The sequence below is a fragment of the Nesoenas mayeri genome (assembly GCF_963082525.1).
Source record: "Nesoenas mayeri genome assembly, chromosome: 9".
NCBI classification, from domain to species: domain Eukaryota; kingdom Metazoa; phylum Chordata; class Aves; order Columbiformes; family Columbidae; genus Nesoenas; species Nesoenas mayeri.
The window spans coordinates 26262384-26290162 of NC_137557.1; the positions used below are offsets into that span (position 1 = coordinate 26262384).

The 27779-nt window shown below is 38.2% G+C and overlaps 1 protein-coding gene across 1 annotated transcript in view; it reads right to left on the bottom strand.

The window, feature by feature from the left end:
- Window positions 1–9796: 9796 nt before the first annotated feature.
- Window positions 9797–27779, bottom strand: part of DNER (delta/notch like EGF repeat containing) — a gene marked incomplete at both ends in the record, with an annotated part of 112366 nt that continues 94383 nt past the window's right edge. The window contains 5 exons of the mRNA XM_080350118.1: window positions 9797–9908; window positions 16937–17183; window positions 22596–22727; window positions 23798–23911; window positions 26214–26336. Of these exons, the coding sequence (XP_080206244.1) occupies window positions 9797–9908; window positions 16937–17183; window positions 22596–22727; window positions 23798–23911; window positions 26214–26336 (728 nt within the window). The remainder of the gene's footprint in view (window positions 9909–16936; window positions 17184–22595; window positions 22728–23797; window positions 23912–26213; window positions 26337–27779) is intronic.

A 27779-nucleotide genomic window follows, 5' to 3' on the forward strand; every position in this document is an offset into this window, starting at 1 on the left:
TTGAGAAGTACTGCCAGACGGAAAAAGAGAAAACAACTATACTGTTTATGCAAAACCAGGGCTTCTTGCAAAACAATTGAAAAAACACGGGTAGGGCCAGCCCTACTGCTCGGGTGGGGAGGGTAGGGCAGTAGTTTTGTTGGGAGATTTTGTTTTACTCTGCAGACTGAAGTCTCCTGAAGTGGAGTGAAATTAGAAAATATTAACAAATGCGTAGAGAAATTGCGTGCGGAAATTTTGTACTGTATTGCATGAAGTTTTAAAATGTCATCACCTTTACTATTCAATAATCTATCCAAGTGATATCTTTCGAAATTCAGCAACCTATATGACTAAGTAAATCACAGCTATGAGACGTTTTGATTTAAACCTAATATGTCAGTCAATACTGCAAGCTTACCACCCTATTTTAAATCTCACATGTATTAAAATATAGTAACTCTTCAAAGCTATCAGGAATTAAGGCATTTCCATGGAATTGTAAAATACTCTGTCTGTGGAAATGAAATTGGTGGAAGATGAAGGAAAACTGATAAACTCTGCACCTAATTCAGTGCTCTAAAAATCTCCTCCAGGCTTTGTCCTTATCACTGCAGGACAACACAGAGCATGGGGAAAGAAGGGAAGCAGTGTGCTGAGCACTGGAGATAACTGGTCATCATCTTTTACGTGTAGAACAATCTCAATTTCAAATTCATGGCAAGTTGGAAGGGAAATAGCATAATAGGCACACGTGAAAGCAGATCTTATTTGCATGACATTTTGCTGGTTTTGTTCTGACAGAACGTTCTAGAAAATACCATACAAGGGGAAAACAACTGAAATATATGTTCAAATTAAAATGACAGGATGTAGCGGTGTCACGTTCAGATCACAAATAAGACATTATGGACAGCACAGCTTATGTACAAATCCTTGAAAGGAATTATTCTGCATCATGACAGTTATTGTCTGGTTGCCTTCTTTACATGACAGATGGAAAATAGTGGTTCAAACAATCACAGACTGCTCTGCAGAATAAATATCAGTGCCATATAATGAGATCTACAAACACAGTTTTCAGTAAGTTAATACCAGTTTCAGCTCTCTGTAACCTTTGCATGTGTTTTCCTCTTGGAAAACACATGCATGTGTTTTCCTCTTGGAAAAAGGATCAGAACTGGAACCGTTTGTACATGTTCTGTCTCAACACAGTATAAGAAGTAAGCTGACTGCTAGGAGACCAGAGAAAATGTGCACTTCAGCCATTATTTTTCAAAAAAATAAGCTAAAGCCAACCTTCTGGAAGGTGGCTCAGGTAAATGAAGCTTTATCGTGCATGAAATTGCCCTCATGGCCCTCATACTCATTGCCAAAGGGTTTTCTTGAGGCTTGTAGTGGCCAGACATGTAGATGAAAGGGAGCAAGAACTGAGATTCTATGCCTTGGTTTCACAGGCTTGAGGGCATAAGGCATAATTCCCAGGATGATATTGCAAGTAAATACACTATTATATTTCAGTTATTTTAAGACAGGAATGTATACTAAGCTATCAGATGGGACAGCTATTTTAAAGCAGATTTCCTGATGGTATTTTCGCGAATTGGTGGTTGGCCAAAGGCAGATACGCTAGGCAAAGAATATAAAAGAGTTGTGAGTGAAGGTCTATTTCCCCATTCAACAAGGCATTGATAATATTTTTCAACCTGGCTGAGATTTTATTTGTTAGATTTTATACAGATTCATAAATTTCACATCTACTGAAACCCAGTGTAAGTCATTAGCTAAATGGAAAGTCTTGGGAAACTTTTTTTTTTAGAATCTTGGACATACAAAAACTTTTCATGAAAAGATCTCAAAACATTTCAGAGACATTCATTAGCTTTCCTAGTGCATAGGAGGTAAATTTAATTACCACAGTTTGAATTTGGAATAAATCACCACCCTGTGAACTTAAGGGCTGTACTGATAGCAGGTGATTCACAGTGAGAACCTGTGGATCTCTTGTGGTCTCCTCCCGCTATAGCAGTGGGACAATGCTCGTGGTGCCACTGCTGCATTTGCAAAGGCTTCTACTCAGACTCTGGAAGTGTCCCAGGCCACCAGCCTGACAAGCAAGGCTATCCTTTGTTTCCTGTGGATACATTCACAAGTCACATCCATGTGGTCTGACTCTCATTGGAAGCATCTGTGCTGACATTTTGACATAAACATGGCCTATCTTTGTTATTATTAGAAGTTGTAGATACTTTCCTCCCAGGAAGAGTTCCAAGCAATCTTGACTTTATGTTTGTATGTCTAACACCCCAAAAAGGGACAAAAATGCAACTAAGCCAAAATGCTGAGACTTTTAAATAAGGAAACAATAGGAAACCATGGCTTGAGGACAAACAAGGGCATTTGAATAGGCTACAGACCACCACCTCTATTAATGTAACATTTAGGCACTAAACACTACAGTCCTGATTGAGTAATGTCATGCTGAGCTATTGCCATCCTGCTGCAATACCGGATGCAGGCTTTCATCAACCACAGCATTTATGGGAAGTGAGGAAGAAGAGATTTAACCAACGACTTACAGAGATAGATGAGTCAAGAGAAGTTCATAGATTCATCCTGATCTGACTTGCGAAAGAGATTCACAGCAGAGAACTCTTCATTGACCAACTTTATTCTATTTTTCTTGTTTGTCTTCATCTACAGTGTCGATGGTTAAGTCTCTCCATAATATGCTAATGCCCCAGAGTGACAAGGCAGATACAACACAAGCAAAGGGAGAAAGCAGAGGATGATGAGATATATTTCAGCAATTATGACCCTTCTAATCGCTATCATTGGGAAGTGAGAACCGAGTTTGCTGCTGACAAACTAATCATAATGGCAGCTGCTACATGCCAAAATCATCTAAGTTGCATTAGGCTATTTTCTCTTTCCGCAGCATTTACACACATTTTTGTTAACTTATGGATCTTATATCTGATTTGTAGGCTCAAATTCCAGGCAGATTTATTTCAGATCAGTTCAAATCCATGTAAGTCAATAAAAACTGCCGTGATCAGAACAGCCACTCTCTGATTTCTTTGAGCAGTGGGCGGCTGACATCCATGTACATGCATATGCACAGGAACTTGCTCATATGGAAACATGAATGGAGTCCAAAGCTTAAGACACTACAAATTCAGATTATTGTCTATGTATGTACTACTCCCAGGAGGTGAATGAGAAGTCACAGCTGGCTTCGTAAGAGATCTCTGTTCTGGTACAAGGAGCTAACTCAGAGGGAAGCAGATCAATCCACAGGAAAAGAAACAAATAAAAAAATCTATATTGAAGGGCATCTCCTTGAGGTGATAGAGCTGCTTCCAGAGTGATAAACATGATCTTTCCTGGTCTGTGGGATTCTAGCAAAAAAGTCCAGGGTCAGTGAACTAGAGCAGATTGTTTCCCTTAGGCTCTTCCTGGTCTGTTATTGAAGCAAGCACAGCAGACCAGCTTCTTTTCCTAAATGATTAACTTTGCTGCCTTTCCTGCTCAGCACATCAGATAAAGAAGTTTATTCAGTTAGCTTATTTGTTTACATTCCTTTGCCAAAGATCTCACCAAACAAAGCCTATTTGATGATTTATTCTTTGCTAAAGGGGAAGCTTATTTACAATAATCATCTTATCATAAACTTCTTAAAAGGAAGACTTGAAACTGGAATTCATAATAACAGAGAAATCTGGCTTTTCCAGGGAGGTCATTTTTGTTCTCCATTTTGCACTGTAGAAGAAATGAAGCCAACTGAGCCCAGATGGGGCTGGATGTGGCATAACCACTTTGAAGTTTTGTTTGTTTTCACTGGTTGACCCACTTCCCATCAGAAGGAATCACCTTCACCTAATTGGAGCTCTTCCAAAGTATGAGAGGGAAAAATGATACAAAGGATTCGGATCCCAAGTCCCACAGAGATTGCTTTGAAGCACACAAGTTGCACAAGAGGCATCACCTCTAGTGCAAGCAGAGAGGGAAGAGTCAAGAAATACAAAGAACTTCTGAGCAACCCTCTCAAGCAATCAGCACATCAGATGGAGAAGGAGCTGGTGGGAGCACTGTACTCTTCCTGTCTTTGTAACAATCTCCACCTATTTCAGGTAGCAGCAGTTTTCTGATTGCTCTGATTTCAGACTCGGGCCGATCCCATCTCCCTGAGATGTTTAAGACTGACATAAAGGTAGCTCAGAGTCAAATTTGCCTCATGCCATCCCTTCTGACCCCACACAGACAGGTAGTGTTGGCAGATGCTCAGCCAAAGTCCTAAGGAAGGGAGAACAAACTTGCAAAGAGGAGAAAAGAACAGATTGGCTCCATATTTCTCATTTGGCACTGGCTAACTGCGTTGCTCTTCTCTCACTGCTCACCTGCTTGTGCAGAGCATTTCACAGGAGTAATAGACTCCAAGAGACAAACAATCCCTCACACTCACTTTTTTGTTATAGAAGGTGCCTGAAAGCCATAACCATGACCTGGTGCATCTCTCTCATGGTAGCCAGCAGATCAATAGAGAAGGTTTGGGCACACACTGGAGGGCCTGGAGGCTCATGCAGCCAACGGCTCGCACAGAAACCAGGCTGGAGGCAGCTGAAGGGCGGATGGGCTGGATTTGCTCCGCTGTAAGGACAGGGTATGGCTATGTCCACTGTAGTGTGCCAGTTTGCTCTGGGCAAAATGAGAAAGGAATCTCAGAGAAATTTTTGACAGAAGGACTTAGCCACATGAAAGGGAAAAGGAGCTCTCTGTGAGCATAACTCTGGCAACACAAGCGAGGAGGGGCTGTTTAATTCCTCTCAGCCATCCACACAGAGAATCATATTCAGGGGTGTTGAATTCATTCCTCATCAGGTGTCTATTGCTATCAAAAGAGAAACTATACATCTTCAGGAACGTCCTATCTGCTCAGACATTTCTCGACAAAGCCCTGCTGGAGAAAAGCCAAGATGTTTCTAGATATGAAGCTGAGATAGAATGAAAATATCAATGCTGTGATTGAAGTGTCACCACATGAGACTTCCCTGAACTAACCAATGTTTACTGAAGAGCCATACAACTATGGTCAGATTTTTTTTTTTATTTTTAGATGCAGAAAGACAGCAAAACAGTTTCCCCAAATATGTCATAAATACCACCTTCAAACTCCCAGTATTTTCAAAGGGATTAAGGCCACAGAGACTTTTGCTATTTGAAGATACATTTTAGTGAGCTGAAAACTCTTCAGTTCTCATTTCCCTTACACCAGTGTACCAGTTGGCTATGTTTGCAGTGGAGGGAGTAACAGCAAAATCAGACCAATCTTTTTGGTGCAGGATGTTACCCAGCCTGGACTGACAACACGCATGGTTAATCATGGCAGGAGATGCCTCAGGTCTCCTTCTAATTACTCATAAGCCACCTGAGCCCTTCCTGAGCTATCCCCACTGCCCCTGGCTCTTGGGCTCCCTCCAAGCCCACCATTTGATTCATACGCTAACAGGGTCAGCTGAGAACAAACAGAGGTCCCACAGGCTTTCCCTGGCTGCTTATCCAGGGCCCAGCTGGGTCAGGTCCGTGTTTCCAGGCCTTTCATCCTCTGCTTCACTGAATAGCGGAGGGGCAAGAGACAAGAGGCTGGTGGCAGTGACAGGAGCAATGGCCATGCCACTGCCTGCTGGCAGCATGGGTGCACATGGCTGCTCAGCCTGCGCTGCCACTGCACGGGGACACACCAGCGGTTTTTGAGATGGATCTCCAAGGCAGACTGACGGCTCTGTGCTCAGCACCCTTCTGCAGCAGTAGAAAGGCCAGGTGCCCCCACTCAAGGAGCAGCACATCACAACACAGCACACGGCAATGAGCCCTCTGATGGGGACACAGCCTCCCTTACAGTTGAGAAACCCTGCCTCCTTCACGAGCTACCTGCGCCCCTCAACAACACTGGTTTTCACCAGGTATTTGGAAGAAGATGAAGCTTGTTAGAGCTTAAGGTGGATCAAGATCCAGCGTCTTCCCAAGTACAAGGTCTGCTACTGAAAACTGGTCTTGGTGGGGGACCAAAGCTTCAGCTATGAGTCACCTCTGAAGCCCACACAGGGGCTGAAGCTGGGGCAATGGTCTGGTTTTTCTCAGCTAAAGTTAGGGTTGCATCTGTAGGTTTTAATGAGGATAATTCGTATGTTTTTAGTCAACATGTATTTTCTAGCTGTTGTGTTCAACTGTTCTCTTGGGACTTGCATTTATACCATACTGCAATTAGTCCAACCACATGGACAGGGACGCTATCTTCATCATTTTGGACTGATCCCATCCAAAATTCATGTAGATCATGACATTTTTCTCTTAGCACGTGTATCACAACTCTGAGCTGTAACTCCATGTTTCACATCACCTCAAGTAGCATGCAAGAATAGATGTCCATGCTGCTGGAGGAAAAAGACTCAGTGATATTCTCCTATTTCCAGAAGGAAGAGGAAGGAAAAAGGGACAAACAGGATATGGAATAACCAGTGTCCTTTGTCTGCATTCATATATCTCAAGAGAAAGACATGATCTGGTGTATAAAGACAGTAATTGACTTGTTCTAGCAGCTTCAGAGCTGCTCAGGACGGGTTTGTTCCCTCCAGGTCTGAGGGCTGCTCCATCTGGCAGGCAGCACATTGCCTCACAAGTATCTCAGAAGTGCATGGACACAGGCATAGTGCATGCATAACGTGCCTTTAGAGTTCAATAAAATAAATTGGAAGGAGCAAAAGTAATTTTCAAAGCACAATTCTCAAGAAGCACAGGATGATTTACAGAAGCTAGAGGCTGCAAGCTGACAGGAAAATAGCTCCTCAGAAATTACTTATCTTTCAGGTCAGTCACTTGAGAAAAATGTAGGATGGTCAAGAGTCACTACCAAGGTGTGATTTGTATGCAGAAGGGCTGCTGCTCATTGTAACATCTCTCTTGTACAATATGGACTATGAATATGTATGTTCCCTAGAACAACAGAGTTGCTGTTTCCGTGCTTTATATAGATTTGCAGATCTTCAAAGATAAACCAATATTTTCTCACAGGAAAGGCCGAAAATTTTGAAGTGTGAGTATTTCTTTTCTATCTGACTAACAAATCAATTATAACACCAATATATTTGTTCTTGTTCCACAGAAGTTACAAAAAATGGCATAGGGCAGGGGTGTCAGACTCATTTTTACTTGGGGCCACATCAGCCTCGCAGTTGCCTTCAAAGAACTGAATGCAATTTTGGAACTGTATAAATGTAACTTCACCTATCCTGGTGAAAATGAGTTTGACACCCCTGGCACAGGGTATAGCTTCTTCCCAGCCCTTCTTTCTAAGAGGTTCTTAAAACATTCCTGAAAGCCACTTGGAAGTCACCATAAACAAAAGTTTCCACACCTGGAATAAAGCAGCAGCAGAAAACTGTACCAATGAAAAAAAGCTACTCTGGCAGCCACCAGATGCAAATGCACCACCTTTGTCATAGAAAACTGTGTCTGAAGAGTGAAAGGGAGCCTTGAATTTAGCTGTTTAGGTCTCTTACAAGTAATGATTGTCTTGGTCCAACATCACTGAAAGTCCATGGTAGCAGGTACAGGAGGTCAGGAAGGGTATTCTGGATTTCTGAGATGCATTTGGCATTTCCATAATTCAAACACAGCACAGTCTTACTAATCTGCACATTCACCATGCAGCCATTCCTAACCATAAGAAATTCTTTGAATACTGCTTTTCTTTAACACGTAACAGTTCCAGTTCTACTAAAAGATGTTTTCATTTGCTTTCATTTACAACATTTTGAATTTGGCCTGTATCTGCTGCATATACTGTCCTTTTTTTTTTTTTTATTATGAACTAGAATGTAACCTCACAATAAAATTTACATTTTAGCAACATTAACAGTTTGAGTTACAATAATTTGCTTCTTATCAGCACTAATTGTGCAAGATGTAGAAAATAATTCAATTGCTATGACTGTAACCAGAAGTAGTAATAATAATGAAATTCAAAATTGATAGTAATATATCAGATGCATGCTGCCCACCTAAACAAGAGAGTGAAACCAGTGGCAGCTTTGTTATCTTGACAATTCCTCATTACATTTGTCTTTAGCCGCTGACCTGAGGTCTGGAGACGTCAGTAGCAGCAAGGAAAGGGAAGGGCTGCCTGAGACAACGGCTGTTCTCTCATAGAGGTGATGAGAAGTTTGTATTTTCCTGGGGACATCTTTTATTTTTTTCTGTCTGGAAATGTTATTTATATGAAACATGAAGATTTTGGATGCATTCCAAGATTCTTCAACATTAAGAGGTCAACCAGAGCTTAGCTCTTTAGTGCTCATTAGCCTGTAACATAACAGTGCTGACTGGACCTAGCACAGCACCACACAGCAGGATCTACAGGTAGCTGCAGCACCACACAGCAGGATCTATAGGTAGCTGCAGCAATTTCCCTCTGTATGATGCAGCCTTGGCTTCCCCAATGGCAGGCCTCTCTGAAACACAATGTCAGATCGAGCCTACTTATGTCAACAGGTTGTTCTGTGACAAAACCTTACCCTTGCTACAACTTAGAGCCCAGATTTGCAGTCAGATCCACTCAGAACGGGGTGTGATTCGTATGGCCCGGACTGCAGGACAGCATCTGTACTCCAGCGATGTATTTGTCTCACTTTTGAAAGATTACCTTGATAACAAGGCCCATTTTTTCCTATTCAACTTAACTGCTGGAATATCTTCTTTCAGCATTATTTGTATGCTCAAGTCCTTTCAAATTTTTAGAAAACATTGCACTTTCAAATGAAGAAAAACAGAAGAAACAGCTGCAATCTTCACTTGATAACATTTATTCAATGTTTTCTGAAATAAGCAAGAATTTTAAGAAGCCCATAAGCAATCAAATACAGCCACAAAAACCCCATACTGATCTTAAATAAGGAGCACTATGAGAAATACACAATATTTCATGAAACGATATTGTACACCAACAACCTTTAGGAAACAAACATCTTGAACCATATGCTCAGTTTGCTCACAATATAAAAAACTTTAACCTTTAAAGAAAAATATAGATTCAGTCCAATTGTAGGATCCAATCCCATGCCCACTGAAGTCAATGGAAGTTCTCTCATTGATTTCAATGTTTAAAGGATAATGCCCTCACTTTGCCTCAAGAGGCACTTTAATTATACAAGGCCTAGCCTGAATACTATTACAAAAATGTCAAACATCAACTCAAGAGTATGTTTCAACAATTTTCAGGAAATAATGGAGAAATAGGTTATCTATCCATGCATGGAATAAGGCAAAAGCTAATTCATTCAGATTAGGAATAATAATTTTTACTAGTTTCTTTTTCACAACACAAACATTTTAGACTTTTTTTAATTAATGGTTATATTATATATCATATTATGCTTCACATTTTTCCTACCTCTACTGAGAAAGCTGGCACTGACATGTCATAAAGAACTCCTCATTCATTATTGTTTTCTGTTCTGTAACAACCACAAGAAACTCACCTGGGTTTAGTAATAGTGTCTACCAAGAAAAAAGCACACACTATCATAAGCTTATAGTTTATAGAGCTTAAGGAACATTAAAATGTAATTCATGAAGTTCACAAATTCTGTTTTAAAATATCTCTTCAAACTAAAAGCTGCAGAAAATTAGTTCTTAAATATTCTACAGAAAATTTTGAAGCATCTAATGGTTTAAATTACTTATGCTTTCTTCTTAAAAATATTTAAATTAGGTTAGTAGCCCATCCGTTTGAAAAATAATCCAAAAAAGATACACTAGATTACAAATCTTTTGTCTTAATCAGTGTAACCAAAGGTTTGTCATCTGGGCTGTAATCTTCATAAGCAATGGGGGTTGCGTCGTACATTGCAGGTCGGGATTTCTTGCCAAACCTGGAAACAAAAGAAAGCTTTTGGTGACAAAAAGAAGTACGAATGAGTGAACAGCAACAACCCACTGAGTTATTGTATGCTGTCAGAAACAGAGCCAAAGAACCTAGATAAATTCTAAATTGTATTGCAACATGCCAGAAGTACAGAAGTTTAAATATCTGAACTGTAACTTTTGAAATATATGTATCAAATAAAAAAAAAAAATCTTCTTGCAAACAAGAAACAGATTTCATATCAAAGACTACAGGAATTTTGCTGTGGAATTCAGCAGTATCAAAATACGGGAAGACTGTGGAAGGCAAGAGTGAAACTAATACCGTTTCAGTGAGGCCAGAATTTCATTTTAGAGCCTGCTCTAACAACCAACATTAATGTCATATCATGTGTATTTACAAAAAAACCCCACATCACAACATACATAACATACATCTATGTCACATTTGCATCTGGAAATGCGTCAGATATGCACTGAATTGAGTTGCAAGCTGTAGACAAAGCATTTTAAAAAATGAGCCTGAAGTCTTTGCTCACCTGACATCCACACTTCGGAAGCACATTTAAATCATCAACATGCTGCATGCTATTTGCTACACTGGCAAAAACAATGCCAGTTAGGATCTTGCAGTGCCACATAAACATAGGAATCTGGCAAAGGTTCACAAGCAACAGAAGCATATCAACAGCGTGCTCCTCCTGGGCAACCATCCCTGTGAAGAACCAGGTTGTACCTGCCCGTGCAGAGACCTGCTGTGGCTGTGTCATGGTGGCCCCAGTGCTGGGACATGCAGAGCTCCTTTAGGTGCCTTTGCACTGCATAGACAGTCTATCACCCTTCTGATCATTTATTAAGATACAAAAATGAGGCTACCAATGCAACTTGAAAGTGGAAAATGTTCTGAACAGAACTGCAGGAGCTTTAAATAACAAAAAGGATCACAGGAAAATGGGGCAAAAAAAGGGTCAAATCTGCTTTCCTTATGAACCTGATTCAGAGACAATATTAACACAGAAACAGAAAGACATTTATGTAGTGCTTCACACTAAGATTCTTTTTATCGATTTCTTATGTACCATATAAAGTCTATATTCATTTATATTGTGCACACTGGAAGGTGAGATTAAGAAAATTAAGATTTTTGTGAACAATACTTAAGGCAAACCAAAATTAAAATGATTTCCTTCCAAGATTTTTATGCAACTTCCTGACTGTTCCAATTTAATTCTTGGCTGCTTTCAGTGTTCTAGAATTGTCAACAAAACTAAAATGGCTAGAAACATTATTATCTATATTATTATCTATATAGTGCAAATTTCATTTATCAAAGTACATCAGCTGTCAATAAGGCCATGCTAGATACATTTCCATACATGAATGTCTGCTTTCTTCTGTATTTTACTTTAATAAATACAGACAGGCCACATTCACTCATCAGTGTCACGATGGATAAACTTGATTTTCTGTAAATGAGATAAAATTCCAAGAGTTGGATGAAGGAATAAAGTCATGGCATCTTACTGGGTCAGAGGCACCAATGAATTCTGAATGACCCTTTTTCACCATCACTCTCAAGTGAGGAAATAGAGCTTTGCATAGATACAAATGATGATGAACATTCTCCAGTGATTTAAGTCAGATTTTGCTCTTTCTGACAGATAGAGAACACATGGCTTGTTGCACACAGTGAAGCAGTACAAAAATCTGTTCTCTTGTGTAGGTCAGGGTTGACATGTGCCCCTAATTAGAAAACGCTGAGAAAAGACCACAGCACATGTGCTAGTTGTTTGTGGCCTGGCTGAGCCATCGAGCTGGTAGACCACATTGCTTTGATCAGGCAGTTCGGAACCCCATTCCTGCTCGTAACACTAAACAGAGTTAACACAAACCTCAGAGGTCTCACAACAGAAATGTTAAATGCAAAGTCTTAGTACAATGGGTGTGTATCTGGTAGAATTTCACAAGGATGCTATTTTATTGTTTAATTGATGACATAACAGAAACCAATTACTAATAGAATCTGCAAGAGATGATTCAAGGGGTAATAAATAGTGAAAAGATGCAGGTCCCTGCTACGGAGTGTAATGAAAGCACATAGAAACAAATGATTAAAGGCTTCTTCCTGTACAACCAAATACAAGATCACACATCTCACAAAGACTATATACCATGTGGGGAAATCTCAATCCTGTGAAGCACCGAGTCTAGAAAAAGACTGGAGGGACATGATGGATAATCAGTTTAACATTAGCTTTAGTGCCATATGCTGTCTGATGAACTATTATGTGCTTAGATTGGTAAACAAAGTGTATCAGAAGGACTAGGGAAATGCTGTGGCCTCTACATTTAGCACTGATGTGTCCATTCACAAGTGGACTGTTCCAATGTGTACTTCAGAGATACTTACCAGTGGCATAGGGATCACGACAAAGTAAATGACATGAGAATTAGAAAATGTGTTTTGCAATGAAACACTGAATAAGAGCTATCTGTGTAACTTGATAAAGAGAGGTCAATGGTTCTGTGACAATTTTGGGGATAGTATATATTCAACGCAGGAATTCTTCTTGGCACAGGAAGCTCCATGGGTGTATATATGTCTGTATGTGACAGAGACTACAAATTCTATTTCACATAAGGAATGGGGTTGATCCTCCACTTCCTTGGAAGGACATTTCAGAAGATGGCTAGCCACAGAGAGCCCTTAACCTCAACAATTCCATTCAGGGAGAAGACTTTTGAGAATATTGGATAGCTGAACCCTGAGGAAATGGTATCCTGCAACTTCTGTGGGATATGTTGGAGTTCAGAGCTTTCCCAGAAGCTGAAGAAAGAATCCACAAGTTGCCACTCTGTTCAGAAACAGCAACTGATATAAGGAGTCCACAAATAAAGCTTAAACAAGAGAAGAAAAAGGGAGAAACCAGATTTTTTATTTAAAAAGAAAAACAACAAACAAACAAACAAACAAAACCCAAAACAACAACAACAAAAAACACAAAACCAAAAAACCTACCTACAGGAGGAAGGGATTATTTTTGCCTCCACAGGAGGAGAATGAGAGGATGAATTTCCTCTGCATTATTCAGAGAAAAGGCCATGTATTCAAGTGGTAGTTTGCATATCTAAGTGTAATTGAACTATAACCCCGGAGTTCCCACAAAGCTGAGACTCTGGCAAAGGACATACATAAGCAATTGGCATGTTCAGTGGGGACCGAGTACTTGTGCATGTGATCACACTTTCACAAAGAGGCAGCTGTCTGAAACTCATCACTGGAACCTATGTCGGGAAATGGTAAGAAAAGAGCCTGCACTGAAGCTCATCAGATTCAGGAAGCTTAGGATGTTGCAGTTTAACAAAACTGACTCAAACCCAGGAACTGGGAGAATGTGCAATGGAGAGAAGCTTACCCTGCTGTGACAAGATGGCTTAATCAGAGTCCAGTGAACCGGACTCTTTAACATAGACAGAACAAGAGCCAGCACATGAAAGTTGAAATGAAAGAAACTGCACTGTAAGTAGTGCATGAAGTCTACTCCTAATGGTATCTAGACACACAAAAAGTCTACAGTCTCCATAAGCAGATACTTTAATTCAGTGTGGATGTCTTTCTGAAGTGAACAATCCAGTTCATTTCAACAACACATTCTGGTTTCAATTCAATGAAGTCTTACAGCTGAAGTAGCCAGTGGTCCACTCTTTCTTTACAGTGTTCTCTTCTGGCTTTAAAATGTATAGGCTTTAAAATGAAAGAGGTATTTATTTACTGTCTGCGTAATGAATACTACAGAGAGCTGTGCTTCACCTTGTCAGAAAACTATTTAGTTTTGATCTGCTAACCCTAAGAACATTCACTAGAAGTAGACATTTATTAGTAATGATCCATTAGTAATGAGCACATTCATTTTCTCTTACAGCCAGTACCTTGATTAGCAAAGATCAAATTATAAAAAACTATTAAGAAAAAGACCTGCTGAGAAACATGAACACATAATTTTAAGATAATTTACTGACTATGCAATAGGCATCCACACTCCCTGGACACCTACTGACTTTAACATAAACCTTACATTTAAAGAAAATTATCTTCTCCATTTTCCTTAGGCTTCCATTTTCCAAAATTACAAATAAATTTCAGTATCTAACTGGGAAAGAGAATGATTTTCAGAAAATGCTAAGAAGCTAATATTTGACAGCAGGCCTCTTAAATACAGCAATTCCAAAAATTCAGACCTTGGAATTTTTAATATGCAGATTTAAGAGTTTATGCAAAAATAACTATAAAAGTTGTGCTCCATTACCAGGATTGAAATAGCCCAAGCAGTGGTTTTTGTCTTCCTGAAACCAAAATAAACACAATGATCTTCAGAGTAAACCTCTGTGAATTACCTGACTTGGCAGCTCTATCTCAGATTTTTATAAGGCATTCATTCTCTGAGAGGCACAGAGAATTATTTCCAATGAAAACATTTATTTTCATTTGCATTAAGTAGAAAGACATTTCCCAAGATAGGGAGACCCTTTACTGGCAAGTTCCAATAATGTAATTTTTACCTGCATGATATGGATCTGAAAAATCATCATGAATCTATCCCAGTCTAAGAATTTCTTTGAAGGCTATTTAACCCTGATGGAAACTTGTTTTTCTAAACTTCTGCCTTCAGAGTAATCCAGACAGTAGCAGTAAAGACCTAAACTAGCCCAGTTCCGTGATTTGAAAGGTTTCATAAAAGAAATCTTTTACCATTTCCATTACCTGCTGGTGAAACTGTAAAAGACGGGGAAAATTCACATTAAAAATATCCTACCTTGCTGTTACACTTTCCCTTGGTACCCTTAGATAAAAAGCTGCCAAATTTGCTTTAAGAAATAAGCAAGAAAACCCACGTGTTTCACATTGTTCCCCAGGAGACCAGTCCTAGGCCCCAGGGAAATGCAAAGTACCACTTCAGTGAATAGTAACTGCACAGGACTGACACATTCATCACTGCTGTAGTAGGAGGAGGGAGGTGTTTAATTTGAAAGGCTAACAGTATCACCTTGCACCTTGCTGTCCAACCTTGGAGATGTGTAGTACATAACAGCAGACACTCTAAAGGCCAAACAATAAAGAATTATAAAGCTTTTCATGGCCCATAAAGCAACTCCCTCCTCTCCCACTACATTACACTACTAAAGGAAAAGGAGTTCTTAGGGTGTGTACAGTGTGGAGATGCTGAGCTCCTCCTGGAAGGGATGTAAGGCTAAGTGGCAAAGGAGACTTCAATGGAGGAGTTAAAAGAACACTGATTTTATTGCTATGTTAAACAGCCTATACACATCTTTCCTTTTAAAACTTTTACTGTCTAATATATTTTGACAATGAACAAATGTTTTATTGTAAATCTAGTTGAAACAGTTTAAAGAGCTAGTGCCCAAAGCTGTGATGCAATTAACTGAGTTTGTGGAAACTCCTCATTCATTTCAGGTAACTTTGACAACTTCACTGGTGGTACAAATCTATCTAATTTGCACTGAAACAGAACTGGAGTATTCAGAAAATGAATTGCCAGCAACCACCAACCAATATCCACACATTTCTCCATGTCAATGCACAGGATCGTGTCTCCCTCCATTTTTTTGAAAGCATTTTAATGGCAACATACATGAATGCTTTTGCTGGATTTTGAAGCTATCTTGACAAATTGAAGAAATGGGAGAAAGAAACAATAAAAATGAAAGTTCTACCCTATTAAGAAAGCTGTCAAATACAGAAGAAACAATACTGGCTAGAAGGAAAATGACACAAAGAATCTTGGTTTAATAGCTCTCAAAATTATATCATAGAATCATTAAAATCATTTTGGTTGGAAGAGACCCTCAAGATCATTGAGTCCAACCACAACCTAACTCTAGCACTAAACCGCGTCTCTAAGAGCCATCATTCACTAGTTAATGCAAATAAAATGTCAAAGAAAAAAAAAAAAGGCAAGTAGGTTTCATTTTCAGATGTATGAACAGGAATACCATAAATAAGACAGAGGAGGTGAGTACTCCATTCATTTGGTACAGGTAAACCTCCAGCTGGATAACTATTTCCAGCTGGGGACAACACTTCAAAGAAAGAGAAAGATAAACTGGAGTGTGTTCCAAGGATACAATAAAGAAGTTGGCATGATCCAGGAAGAGACACTGAAAGAATGGGTTAGTTTAGTCTAGGGAAAGAAAGGGTTGTTTTGCTCTGATTGGTGTTATTATAAAAAAGGGACATACACACACCACTTGATGTCCATGATTTCTATAAAGGGAACAGCAATAAATTATTTGTATGACAACCTGAAGAGCAGTAAGAAAGAAGCACCCTAATTCATAGCAAAGAACATCTAAGTTGGATTTTAGGAAAGCCCTTTCTAATTCTATTTAACTCCTTTGGAGGCTTTTAAACACAACTGTTCACAGAGAGTTAGTTGTAATTAATGCTATGTCAGTGCAATGGCTTACCCTTGAGCTCTTGAATCCCTTTCAGTCTTGCTTTTGTATTATTCTAACACCCAATGCCCTGGCTTGCAAATGCTCCATTAAAATTAAAAGTCAAAGATTACTAATCTCTGGGAAAGCTAGTAAGAAAGATCTTAATTTTGATGCAAACAGGAGCACAGAAAAGAGTGTTTTTAAGAGAGTCTCACTGAATAATCTGACAAATTAGTCGCAAAATTCAACATGACTTTGCTATCTAATCAAGTTACTTGTGTGTATCAGTGAAAGAGTATATATATTCCAAAGAGAAGATATTACAGGCTAAGAACTCTGCATCTGTCCTTCACAAGTTACAGTAAATCAATTCAGAATAACTCCCTCGTTTTTTAAGGAGTTGTGCTGCATTATCACACTTCAGATAAGAACAGAATAGGGATCAAAAAAGAACAATGAGCAACACTGGTGATCCTGTCTCTTCATGGTGAAGCAGCCCGTTCTCTGCCAACAGCAGTTAGATGGACTGAAATTACATATCATAACAGATTTCTGTTAAATTACCATCCCCAGAACAAACCTGGCATGTCGGATTGAAGCGATTGCATTACTGAATTCACTGTCAATGCTTCTACAGTTGTAAAATTCTTCATAGGCTGGCCTGGAAGAGCCTTGATATTCAATGCGGCTGATGCGACATATTCCCACAATCAAGATGATCAGCATCAGGACAAAGGCTACGCAGAGAGCCCCAATTATGATGTAGAGGGAGTGACGGGGCATATTTGTTAGACTCTCTGCCATATGCCCGGACTTCCACTGCAGATCTGCTGATAAGAAATGAAAGGTTATAATTAATTAGTAATTCATATCCTTCCTGCTGAACAGAATTCTTTTATGGTATTCACTTTCAAAATGTCTGTGGAGACTTTTGAAGCTAGGGGAATATGTAATTTGAACCTTCCTAGGCTCTGTTATGGGTATGTCACCATGCCTAACATGCAACAAATTTGAATAGCACTATAGGAACACTTATCTAGTTTGATCTCCTGTATAACCCAAGCCATAGAAAGTTATTCTAGCATTATTTTATAATATGCTATATGCTTTCTAAAGGCAGGCAGGTTTTATATTAAAGCTTCTAATAATCCACCCATTCTCTATGCAGTTTGTTCCAACAGTTAGAGAACCCTTCCACTAAAATGTGTCATTTAATACGTATTAAAAATGCTTGTTTTTTTACTTTGAAACACAGGCTTTTGTTATGCCTATCTCCACCAGGCTGCTGATACTTCAAAACCAGCATTTCAAGGACAAAAAGGGCATCTCCTAAGCTGCTAGAGTACTGAGAGGTCTCAAAGTACACCTTAAAGTAAAGCAAATCTGGAAGGGGTTTCTTGTATTTATGTATTCCAGAGCTTTATAAATATTCTTGATGCCCAAACTATTGTCTATCAATGCCAAACAGATTGTCTATTAATTGCCTATGTCTTCAGATCTGTTTTCCTCTAGTATGGGTCAGAGTATTTCTAATTAACCTATACTTCCCTCTAGGGTTCATTTTTGGCAGTTTTCTAAGCCTATGGTCTCATAAATTATTTCAAATCAGGAATGGGCTTGAATCACTCTGACTACAGAAATCTGTCACTCTGCAGAAGTTATTTCTAGAAGGTAACTGTTCCTTTTTCAAACTGAATTCTGCTTTGCACTGTTTTAGAAACTCCCTTTACACAAACAGTCTGGGAACAGGGCTATCAAGCACATCCTTTGGGAATTTAGGATATTCACAGAAGCCAACTCTCAAGGATGTTGATGGTAGTTAACAGATTTTAGCATCTGAGCTAGAATCACAAATTCAGTGGCATCTGTGGATATAATCTCCATCCATAGCAGAAATACAGGGGAATGTATAAGCAGAGAAAAAAAAATACATCCATTTTAGAGGAAGGTAGAGAGAAAGCCTGAAGCTATAATATGGGAGATTCACCTGGGTAGAGTCTGAAGAAATAGTTGCTCTTAGTTTACAGTAGTAAAGGCTGTCCTGGAGCACCTCTGAGCTTGGGCTTGTTTAGACTTTCCTCTGCAAATGTGAGCTGAGTTTACAGGACTGTTTGTTTGTGTTATCTGCTTCAGAGATCAGTGAAGTTTTGATCAGCCTGAATAATGCAGTTTCTAAAGTACTGTTCCTGCAATCTGCCCAGTCAGGATATAAGGCAGAGAATACAGCTGTGCTCTGTGCATGTTGGGATGGGTTTCTATTTCTGTTCTGCGGCACATTCGTCATGCACGGTTGTTTCTGTCAGGTTGTCAGACTAGGCCAAATTCATATCTAATGCACACAGATATATGGCAAGACAGTTCTGATTTAAACTCTGTGTCTTCCACCTCTGGGTTATAAGGATGAGAGAAATTTCCTCCTTTCTTCCTCACCAGATAAAAATATGAAGATTAACTCCAAAGACTAGAAATAACATGGGAAAGCCAAAATCACAGTGTTCCGTTGTCATAGTAATGTTCATAAAATTAATTAAGAATTTTATTTCAATGTGTGCCACATAGTCTGTACTACAAATGATTTGTAATTCTAATTTTCAAGTAACCACATGGTTTAGCAAAGGTAATGATATTAACAAATAACCAGCAAGCATTAGAGAATTCATGTGAGATATTTTTTAAGCATTTTTACAGTGAACTCTTTGCTAACTTTTCTATGCAAATGCATTTACATTTTGAGAGGAAAAATATCACCTTTATAATTAAGACTGATTTAATCCTATTGCTAATACTGGTAAGGACCATAAGATGATATAATAAACACCACAGTTCATCCGTGCAATATATATCTTCTCTTGTTTGTTGTATATACAGGACTTGAAAATTAAAGAGTACAGCTTGACAAGAAGATAACCCTGAAATTCTGTTAGGATTGTCGCTCCAAGCAGATAAAACAGCTGGTGAAAATAATGGGGAACTATTAGTAGTGAATACAGAGTTGTTCTACAAATAAAAAAAAAAAAAGCCAAATGGCATCCTTCATGGTTAGTAACAGAAAATCACAAAAGATAAAACGTGGTTCATTTAGTAAAATGACTCCTGAACACCAGCTTGTCCAACCCTTGAGAAGCCTGAAGCCTGGCTTCACCATGTCTTTTTCTAGCATTCAGAGGGATGGTCCAATGCAAAGGAAGCCAGTATCCAGTGTTTAAATTTAATTTTCAATGCCTTATTAATCATTATGCACAAATTGCTGAAACAATATAATATGACAAGGAGATATGGAAAGATGAACAGAAGCAGATTTACTATCAGATTCAGTCTTTGAAGCTGAACAGAAAGCCCGCATGCCATTGACGGAACTCCAGTGAGATCAAAATTGCTGCATCTGTTTATAAAAGAGCTGGATATGGCCTTTCTAGATATTATTGGAATTGTCTTCGCATCAGTTGGTCAACGCGTAGCCTAGGGAAAGACAATGAGCACAAGGATCTTCCCATGGAAACATAGTTCTGTAGAAAAAATCCGCAGATCAAAATACTTTTAAATCCTTTCTGCAAAGTGATTTCTTTAAAACTCAGTCCCTCTCTATCTGCATAATCCTTTATATACCTGGTAAAATCCAAGTGCTTTAGGTAAGCTTCCACAGCTTTTGTGTAAGCCACTGCATTGGATTTGAAAGGCTGCATGTCCACACTTACATTGGACTATTGTGAAGTATCATAGTGCCCCATAACAACACATCATTTTACACTGATGCTGTGTCAAGGTGACTCTAATAGCAAGAGAACATCAGACATTTGCTGCTGCTAAGCTTATTGAAAAAAACAATTGGTAACCCTCAAATTTTAAACTTAATTGCTCTTAAAAACTTATCTTTATGTGAGTATGCAAAGATTTTCTTTTCCTGTTTTCATTCCTTCAAGACTAATCCAAACTACAATTTTCTGGATTGCATTTTTTATATATCCTATATTATTATCATCATATACATACAGTCTATTAGCTATCTTGATTTATTGGATAAAAAAAAATACACTAGTTCCAACCTCTTCAATTAAGAACAATTGCCATGAACAATACGGTATGATTTATCCTCCAAATATTGAGATGGAAAAAAAAGGTGTGATATTTCTGCTTGAGAATCAGCCTGGCAGTGTTATCAATGCCAATTAACGCTCAGATAATTCCCTGCCTCCTGTCACAGTAGTCACGAGACAGAAGAACAAAATAGTCAGTTAAAGGCTTAAAACAGCAAGAACAAAGCGCTGTTGCTTATTTCCATCATTTTATCCTACACAGTTTGCGAGTGTGTAATACAAGCAGAAAACCCAAGTTCTTGAGGCAAGGCCATTGCAGTTCAAGTATAAACAGATGCTACATGTAAAGAAATACACACTTCAGCAGAGACAACGCCTTCGCTCAAGAGAACAAAGTTGAAGCAGAGTTTTATTCAGTCTCCCTCTCATATACTTACAAATGAGGTCAGAAAGGAGCTAATATTGATCAGCCACAGATGTAAGCACGAACCTACCTGTCACACATAGTGCTTAGGGGCATGTGTCCCTCACAAGGGGAAGCAAGAATAACTGAGTAGCTGGACAGTAGGAAAAGGCTACTTCGGCCCTCTGTTGTGCTTCTCCCATTTTCCCATGTGTTTATATGCACCTCACTATGCATCTGTGATGCAAACAGCCAAACTCTTAGTGACTAGAGCATGAGAACCAAAGGAGGACTCCAGAACAAGCATCACTGATTTCACATAGGACATCTGCAGACTCAGAAAGCATGCAAGCCTGTTTCCCTTTGGCATCTATCCATTCCATAACATAACAGAAATGTAATTATTATTATATCAAGGCACTGCAGGAAGTACATTTCCAGGATGATTATCGTTGTCTCCAAGAACTACACTCCTCTGTCTGTCAGCCCACTATTTATTAGCTAAGGCAAGCAGAATTACACTGCCTTGTTGATCACCTTGGACATGCACATTTCAGGGATCACTAACAACAGCCTTGTCAGTAAGAGCTGATCTGAGCATCTTTATCATGAGCAATATGGTATACAGATAGCACGCAACATTGTGGTGCCAGCACCATACAGGGAACTGTGTGTGCCATTCACAGAGACAACAAAAAGGCAGAGCTGGTACCATCTCTGGACTAACTAACTATGCTCTTCTGTAGTCTTTGCTTTTAACAGAAACCACTGGAAGTTAATTCACAACCAACAATTACAGGGAGAGGATGTCATAACCACGCCAATATAAAACTTTTGTGTCAGTCCCGGTGAGAACAGAATTGTCTTATGATGTTAGTAAGGACTAACATCAAGAATAGAAACAAATTTAAAAAGCAGTCAATATGTTTAAGCAGTATTTCAGTAAAAGAGAGTTTTAAAAATAATCTTCATGTGCTCCTTGTGTAAATGAGATATGGAAAACATTTTTTTATTCCAGCCTTTGTGCAGATATTTTCTCATGATGTACAATAGGAGCTCTCTGCGTTCCTTTCTGCTTATTTTTTAATCTCTCACCTATCCCTGCAACATTAGGTGTGTTAAGTGGTGTAAACCCCCTTAACCTGTGTATCCGAATAATATCTTGAGAGGATCTATGACCACAGTATCTGAGCATTGAAGCAGTTAAATACACAGCTAAATTCCCTAGTAAACACAACATCTGTAGCCCAAGAACAAGACATCAGGGAAATACAAAGCAGCTCAGTGAGCAGCAGAACTAATTAAGCCTAATTTCTGCTTTAATTCTCCACAGCTGGGCTTCATACTTTCTTCCTCTCATGGACTCTCTACTTGTCCATCAGGTTGCAATTATACCAAAGCTCTTCTCTGTACTAAGTGAGATCATACTGAAGCTGTTCCTTCACTAGACCCACCAGCGGAACCTCGCTAAGTCTTACTAAATGCTTAGGAAATATTTTGGTATGGAGACCTTTACCTTTCTAACAAATTTGGTTGAAATTGGCTTATGTTTGGAAAAGTTATTCCTGAAAAAGTTGGTAAATGCGTGCATACACAAGTCACAGCACAATTACAAACAGAATTTTCTAACTTTCATAGCCACATTTTAAATGTTATGGATTAAAATAAAATGCTCTTAACAGAATTTTGATAATTTACAGATGATTGAGAGTTGTTGTGCTGATAGGTATTTAGAGACAAATATAAATTTCTCTGTTATAATGTATTGTCTTTAGAAATATTTAGAAAACCACAAAACTTACGTATTTCACAGTTTGCACCAACCCAACCATGAGGACAGTGGCATGTGTAACCTCCGGGCTGATCTATGCAAGTTCCAGCGTGGTGACATGGGTTGCTGTCACAGTCATTTACATCAATTTCACATTCTTCACCTTATATCAGAGAAAAAAATAATCTATATAGCAAATGCCTTATGTAGCAGGTACATCATCAGTCATTTTATTTTTCTCTAGCTGTAAAACACATAATAGCTCAATAGCAGCTTTCTTCTCAGAACATAAAAAATATTCTATAACTGTTCCAAGAAGTCTCACATAGCATCCAAGAAGGAAATATTATCCTCATTGAACCAGGTGAAAACAAAATCTGAACTTGACTAATCTCACCCAAATTATATGTGTCTCTTTAAATATAAGCTCCATCCCAACAGAATGCGGTATAACAATTTATCATGTATATTCAGAAATGCTATGCAATAATGTAGATAATCAGCACTTCTGAGAAACAGCTACTGTACAACAGAAAGCTAAGTATCCTCAAAAAAATGTCCTTTAATTAGCACAGATCACAAACTATCATTTAATCTACGAAACAGCTATGAATGGCTTCATCTATTACAACATTGGATATTACCTTACCTGACTAACAAAACATGTGGTTGTAAATTATCTTGACAGCAGATATTGGGGTTACACCAATCATGTCAGTTTAAATACAAGGCCAAAGGATTAAATGGGCCGCTTGCCATTACTCTGAAAGTGTAAATTGACTCATAACAAGCACTTTAGGGCTTTTAGCAATTGCATATTAAGGTAATGGAATGAGTTGTTTCTTTAGTTCACAGTAACTAAGGTCAATGTTAAAACATTTTCCAGTTTCAACAGTGTCCAATTAGTATATTGGCTTACCTGGAAGTCTAGAAAATGTTATTTTTAAAAGGCAATCTACTCTCAAGCAGTAAGGTCATAAAGCATGTTAAATAGCTGTTAGTTTAGTAAGTTATCTTTAGTAACAGGCTTTTTTTTGCTGCAAAATTTTAAAAACTCAAAGCAGTTTTAAGTAATATCAAGAAGTTTTCATTCTCACTAGACTGATCACAATTAAGCAAAGTCCAAATTAATTTGTGTCCTTGAAGAGACAGAGTCTTACTTGGTATTTGTCTTCTTTTGGACACAGTGAACACTGACAACTAGGCGTTCTATGTAATGTACAAATTACTTGCCTGTATACCCAGGTGAACAAATACAGGTAGCATTTAGACCTTCGCTGTCACAAGTGCCACCATTCTGACAGTTGATGTTAACACAAGGATCTTTATATAATTCACAGTGCCTTCCTGAAAAGGTAAAATTAGTAATTGCCATTAACATGACCTATACTGACAGCATGAAATCAGTACACGCAATAACTGAACTTCACCTGGAAGAGCGCATTGATGTGCAGCCTCCAATCCTGTCCTATTAGGCTAATGCCATAAGACAAACACCGTATCTTTTACGGTAGCTAAACTTTCACACACATGCCTCCTCTTGCTCTTCCAACCCACTGAGGCTTTGGGACAAGAGAGGCAGTGTGATTTCTGCTAACAAGAACTGAAGGTGTTTCTATGAAAAACCAATGCTATAATAATGCATAATCTGATTAGCTATCTAATATTCTTCAATAAAGTGTAAACAATAATTTTCTTCAGTAAGAATTTTCTGTGATAACTTATTTAACAATATACGTAAGCATTCTGATGACTCTTACTAACTTTTGCAGGAAAATGAGGAGCATAACTAAGGCAATAAAAAGAGACATTCATTTATTCAAATGTATAGCTAAAAGTAAATAATCGGTTGATCAGTTCCATGCCACTGCTTTTGATTCCTCATCCTCAGGTGTGGGCTACATGAATTCCGCTGCTTTGCCTTGCAGAAGACAGTGCAAGACGTATCTGGCGTGCAGAACATAAAGGACAACAGACTCCCACCTGGGGATGGGGAGAGAGGCTCTACTGCCACTGCTACATGCATCTTTTTCTCTGGATCTACTTTTCAGATAAAAATAGAAAACTCAATACATGAATGATCTAAGCAGTGCATGAGAGATGAAAAAAAATATGTACATATGTGAATAATGAATGAGCAGTGGGGCTTAGTTTATAATATATCTCTTACAGTAAAATTAGCTTACATTTCAAATACCTGCTTAAATTTATGCATTAATATAAGTTTTAGGTCTAAATCTAAGTGTTACTACCATTCTTTGCTTGGGAACAAATCCAAAGTGACAGCTTAGCTAACACCCTAAACTATCTTCAAGTTTTCCCATTTTTATAGTTTTACAAGAATTTCAACAAACTGAAGAGCAGGACAGGCTTCTGAATGTTTCTATGTGATAAATTACAAACACATTAAAATTAATAAACTTAGTTCTCTAGTGTTCTATGCTGCAGTTATGTACAGCAATGCAAACTTATATGAGTCATACAAAACCAATAATCTCAAGTTAATAGTGATATTTCATCTGAAGTGAGATGTGCTGCACACACAGTGCTTTCAGTATGTACAGATCAGTTGAGAATAGAACTCGAAGTCATAACATTACGGTTCAGTTCTCTAAACTGTCATGAAAAGCTGAGGGTCTTTTCCTCCCTAAGCCTCTAAAATGATGGATTCTGTATTGATTGTCAAAGAGCGGTGCAATCACCAGCATGAAATACATATTTAGCCTCAAGCAGCTGTTAAGCGACTGTTACTTATCAACACAGATAAGGCTTGATATTTTTAATGAGAAAATGGTGGGGTAATGTTCCTTAAAACATAGTCATTCTATGTAAAGTATGTATGTTAATAGTAATAACATATATAATTACATTCAAAATGTTCTCACAGCATGAGTTGAAACAGAATATACAAAAAAGTATCCTTTTAACTCTCCACACAGGAATGTGTCACAGAGAGCTGGTATGTGCTACTCTGTGTAAAGCTGAAATCTACTGCAAGATAAAAGATTTTGTATAGCAAAACACATGCTTTTCTGTTCTGTTTTATAAATTACTTAGGAAACACAAAAGACCAATTCCATTTGAATGTATCTAGGAATAGCTGCCGTTAACACAAGAAAGCAGTCACGGACCTAATACAGTCTCTGGGCTTTATGATCTTCTAAATGAACAATCCACGTAAAATTCCAATTTTTACTCCTTTGTGCTAATCTGTTTCAATCTTTTATTACTATGTTTTTAACTCACATCGCTGGAGAAAATAAATAAAAAAATAATTTGGAAAGCCCTCCATGTAATGGCTCCTAACAATACTGATTAAAAATGTTATTTAACAGTTGTCTTCTTTTAAAACCCCATCACTTTCTAACATATCTTAAAAAGAGCAGAAAAAAATACACTTAAGAAGAACAGAGAGAAGCCATTTGTCCCAGACAAGGACATATATTTCTCACAGACCGGGTAAATCTCAACTATTCATTTGAATAAAGATTATGGGATCAGGATCTACCTCGAAGTTATTTCCATTAATTTTAGATGTGGGATTTGTTTCTGCTTACTAGAGGATATTGTGTATCTCTCTTTGTAAGATAACATACCATAAAACAGTACACGGAACAATTCAAAAAACAAGAGGCAGAATCCATCCCACCTTCATATTCAGCAAGGCAGACGCACTCATAACCATTGACAAGGTCTCTGCAGGTGGCTCCATTCTGGCAGGGTGCAGAAAGACATTCGTTATATTCCTCTTCACAGTAGAGGCCATGGTAACCTAAACCACACAAAGAGGAAATAAAACAAACTATGAAACACTTCCCAGTAAAAATTAACAACTAAGCATCTATAGACTGCGGGCAGTTGCTTGCTAATTGAAATACACTCTGCAGACAGACACATGTAAGGCATCAGTTTTAAGGACATCTGCTCCCCAGGTGAGATTACAAAAAATCCTGGAAGCACAATGTCCTGAGAAATGCCTCAGTCCCAGTGATAAAGCACAGCAAGGCCATAAACATAGAGGCTGGTGACCAAGTTCACTGTGAACAATGTGAAAAACCACACTCTGATTGTAAAAAGGGATAAACTAATATCGAAGTATCTCCTGGCTTTCTCAGATCCTTGCGTCACAGCCACCTTGTATTGAAGTGGTGATAATTGTATAACAGTAGTTAGAATGATAATGTATTCTAACTTTAATGCTGTACAATGTCAAGACACTGTAGAGGCATTAAGATACTTAATTTTTACAATATTGCCAAGCTGTAGGCAGGTATTATGGTCTGATTATGCAGATAAAGAAAGTAGGAGCACAGAAAAGCTGAGACCTGCTAATGGCCATGAGTTAAGAAATAAAGGAGTTCATCCACTTGAAATAGCATTTTGCTCATTATTTAACATGTCACATGATTATCAGTCTTAACGGTAGTTGAAATGGCTTTCTAGATATGGTGTATCAGGTCAAAGTAGTACTTATTCATATAAAGTAACAGCATAAATTAGTGTAATATAAGAGCAGAAATAAACCAGCTGTAATGCTAAAGTATCTTTGCCTGATCATTTTGGTTACTTAGTACTAAATTCAAAGAATCATAAGCCTGGTCGTTTTGAAGACTATCATATTTGATACCAAGAAGCTTATATAATTCCTCTTCAATTGACCCAGGTTATATTTTTGTTACTGAAAAGTTTTCTTTCTTCTTTCCTTTTGCCTTTTTGTTTATTTTCTTTTTCTTTTTTTTTCTTTTTTCTTTCTTAAAGCAGGGGCTTTCCAACTCCAGAAATAATGTCTATATTTATAGGCAATTAATTCATTAACAAGAAAAAGAAAATATATTGGTCATAATGCTTAGTAAGTATAAATGATGCATTTAAATGCACCATAAGCACTGCACAATCATTAGCACAGACAACTGCAAAACTGCTAGTGTGTTTGACTGATGAAAAAAGTATGGGGCAATTTGCGTGAGTATTTTTATCTTCCCCATTCTTTAGGGGCACAAGGAGTTCTTCAAATATGCTTTCATATGAAAAGCACTTATTCACAAAGAGCAGTCATACAGACTATATATGGCATGATACGTCAACAGTACATAAGGGCATTCTTCCCACTCCTCTATCATGGATTAATTTTGCTTAAATCCGTTAAACATTTAACCTTCTTGACTCCATAGCCAATACTCCCCTTGACCTGCTATTAGTGTGATATAATACCATG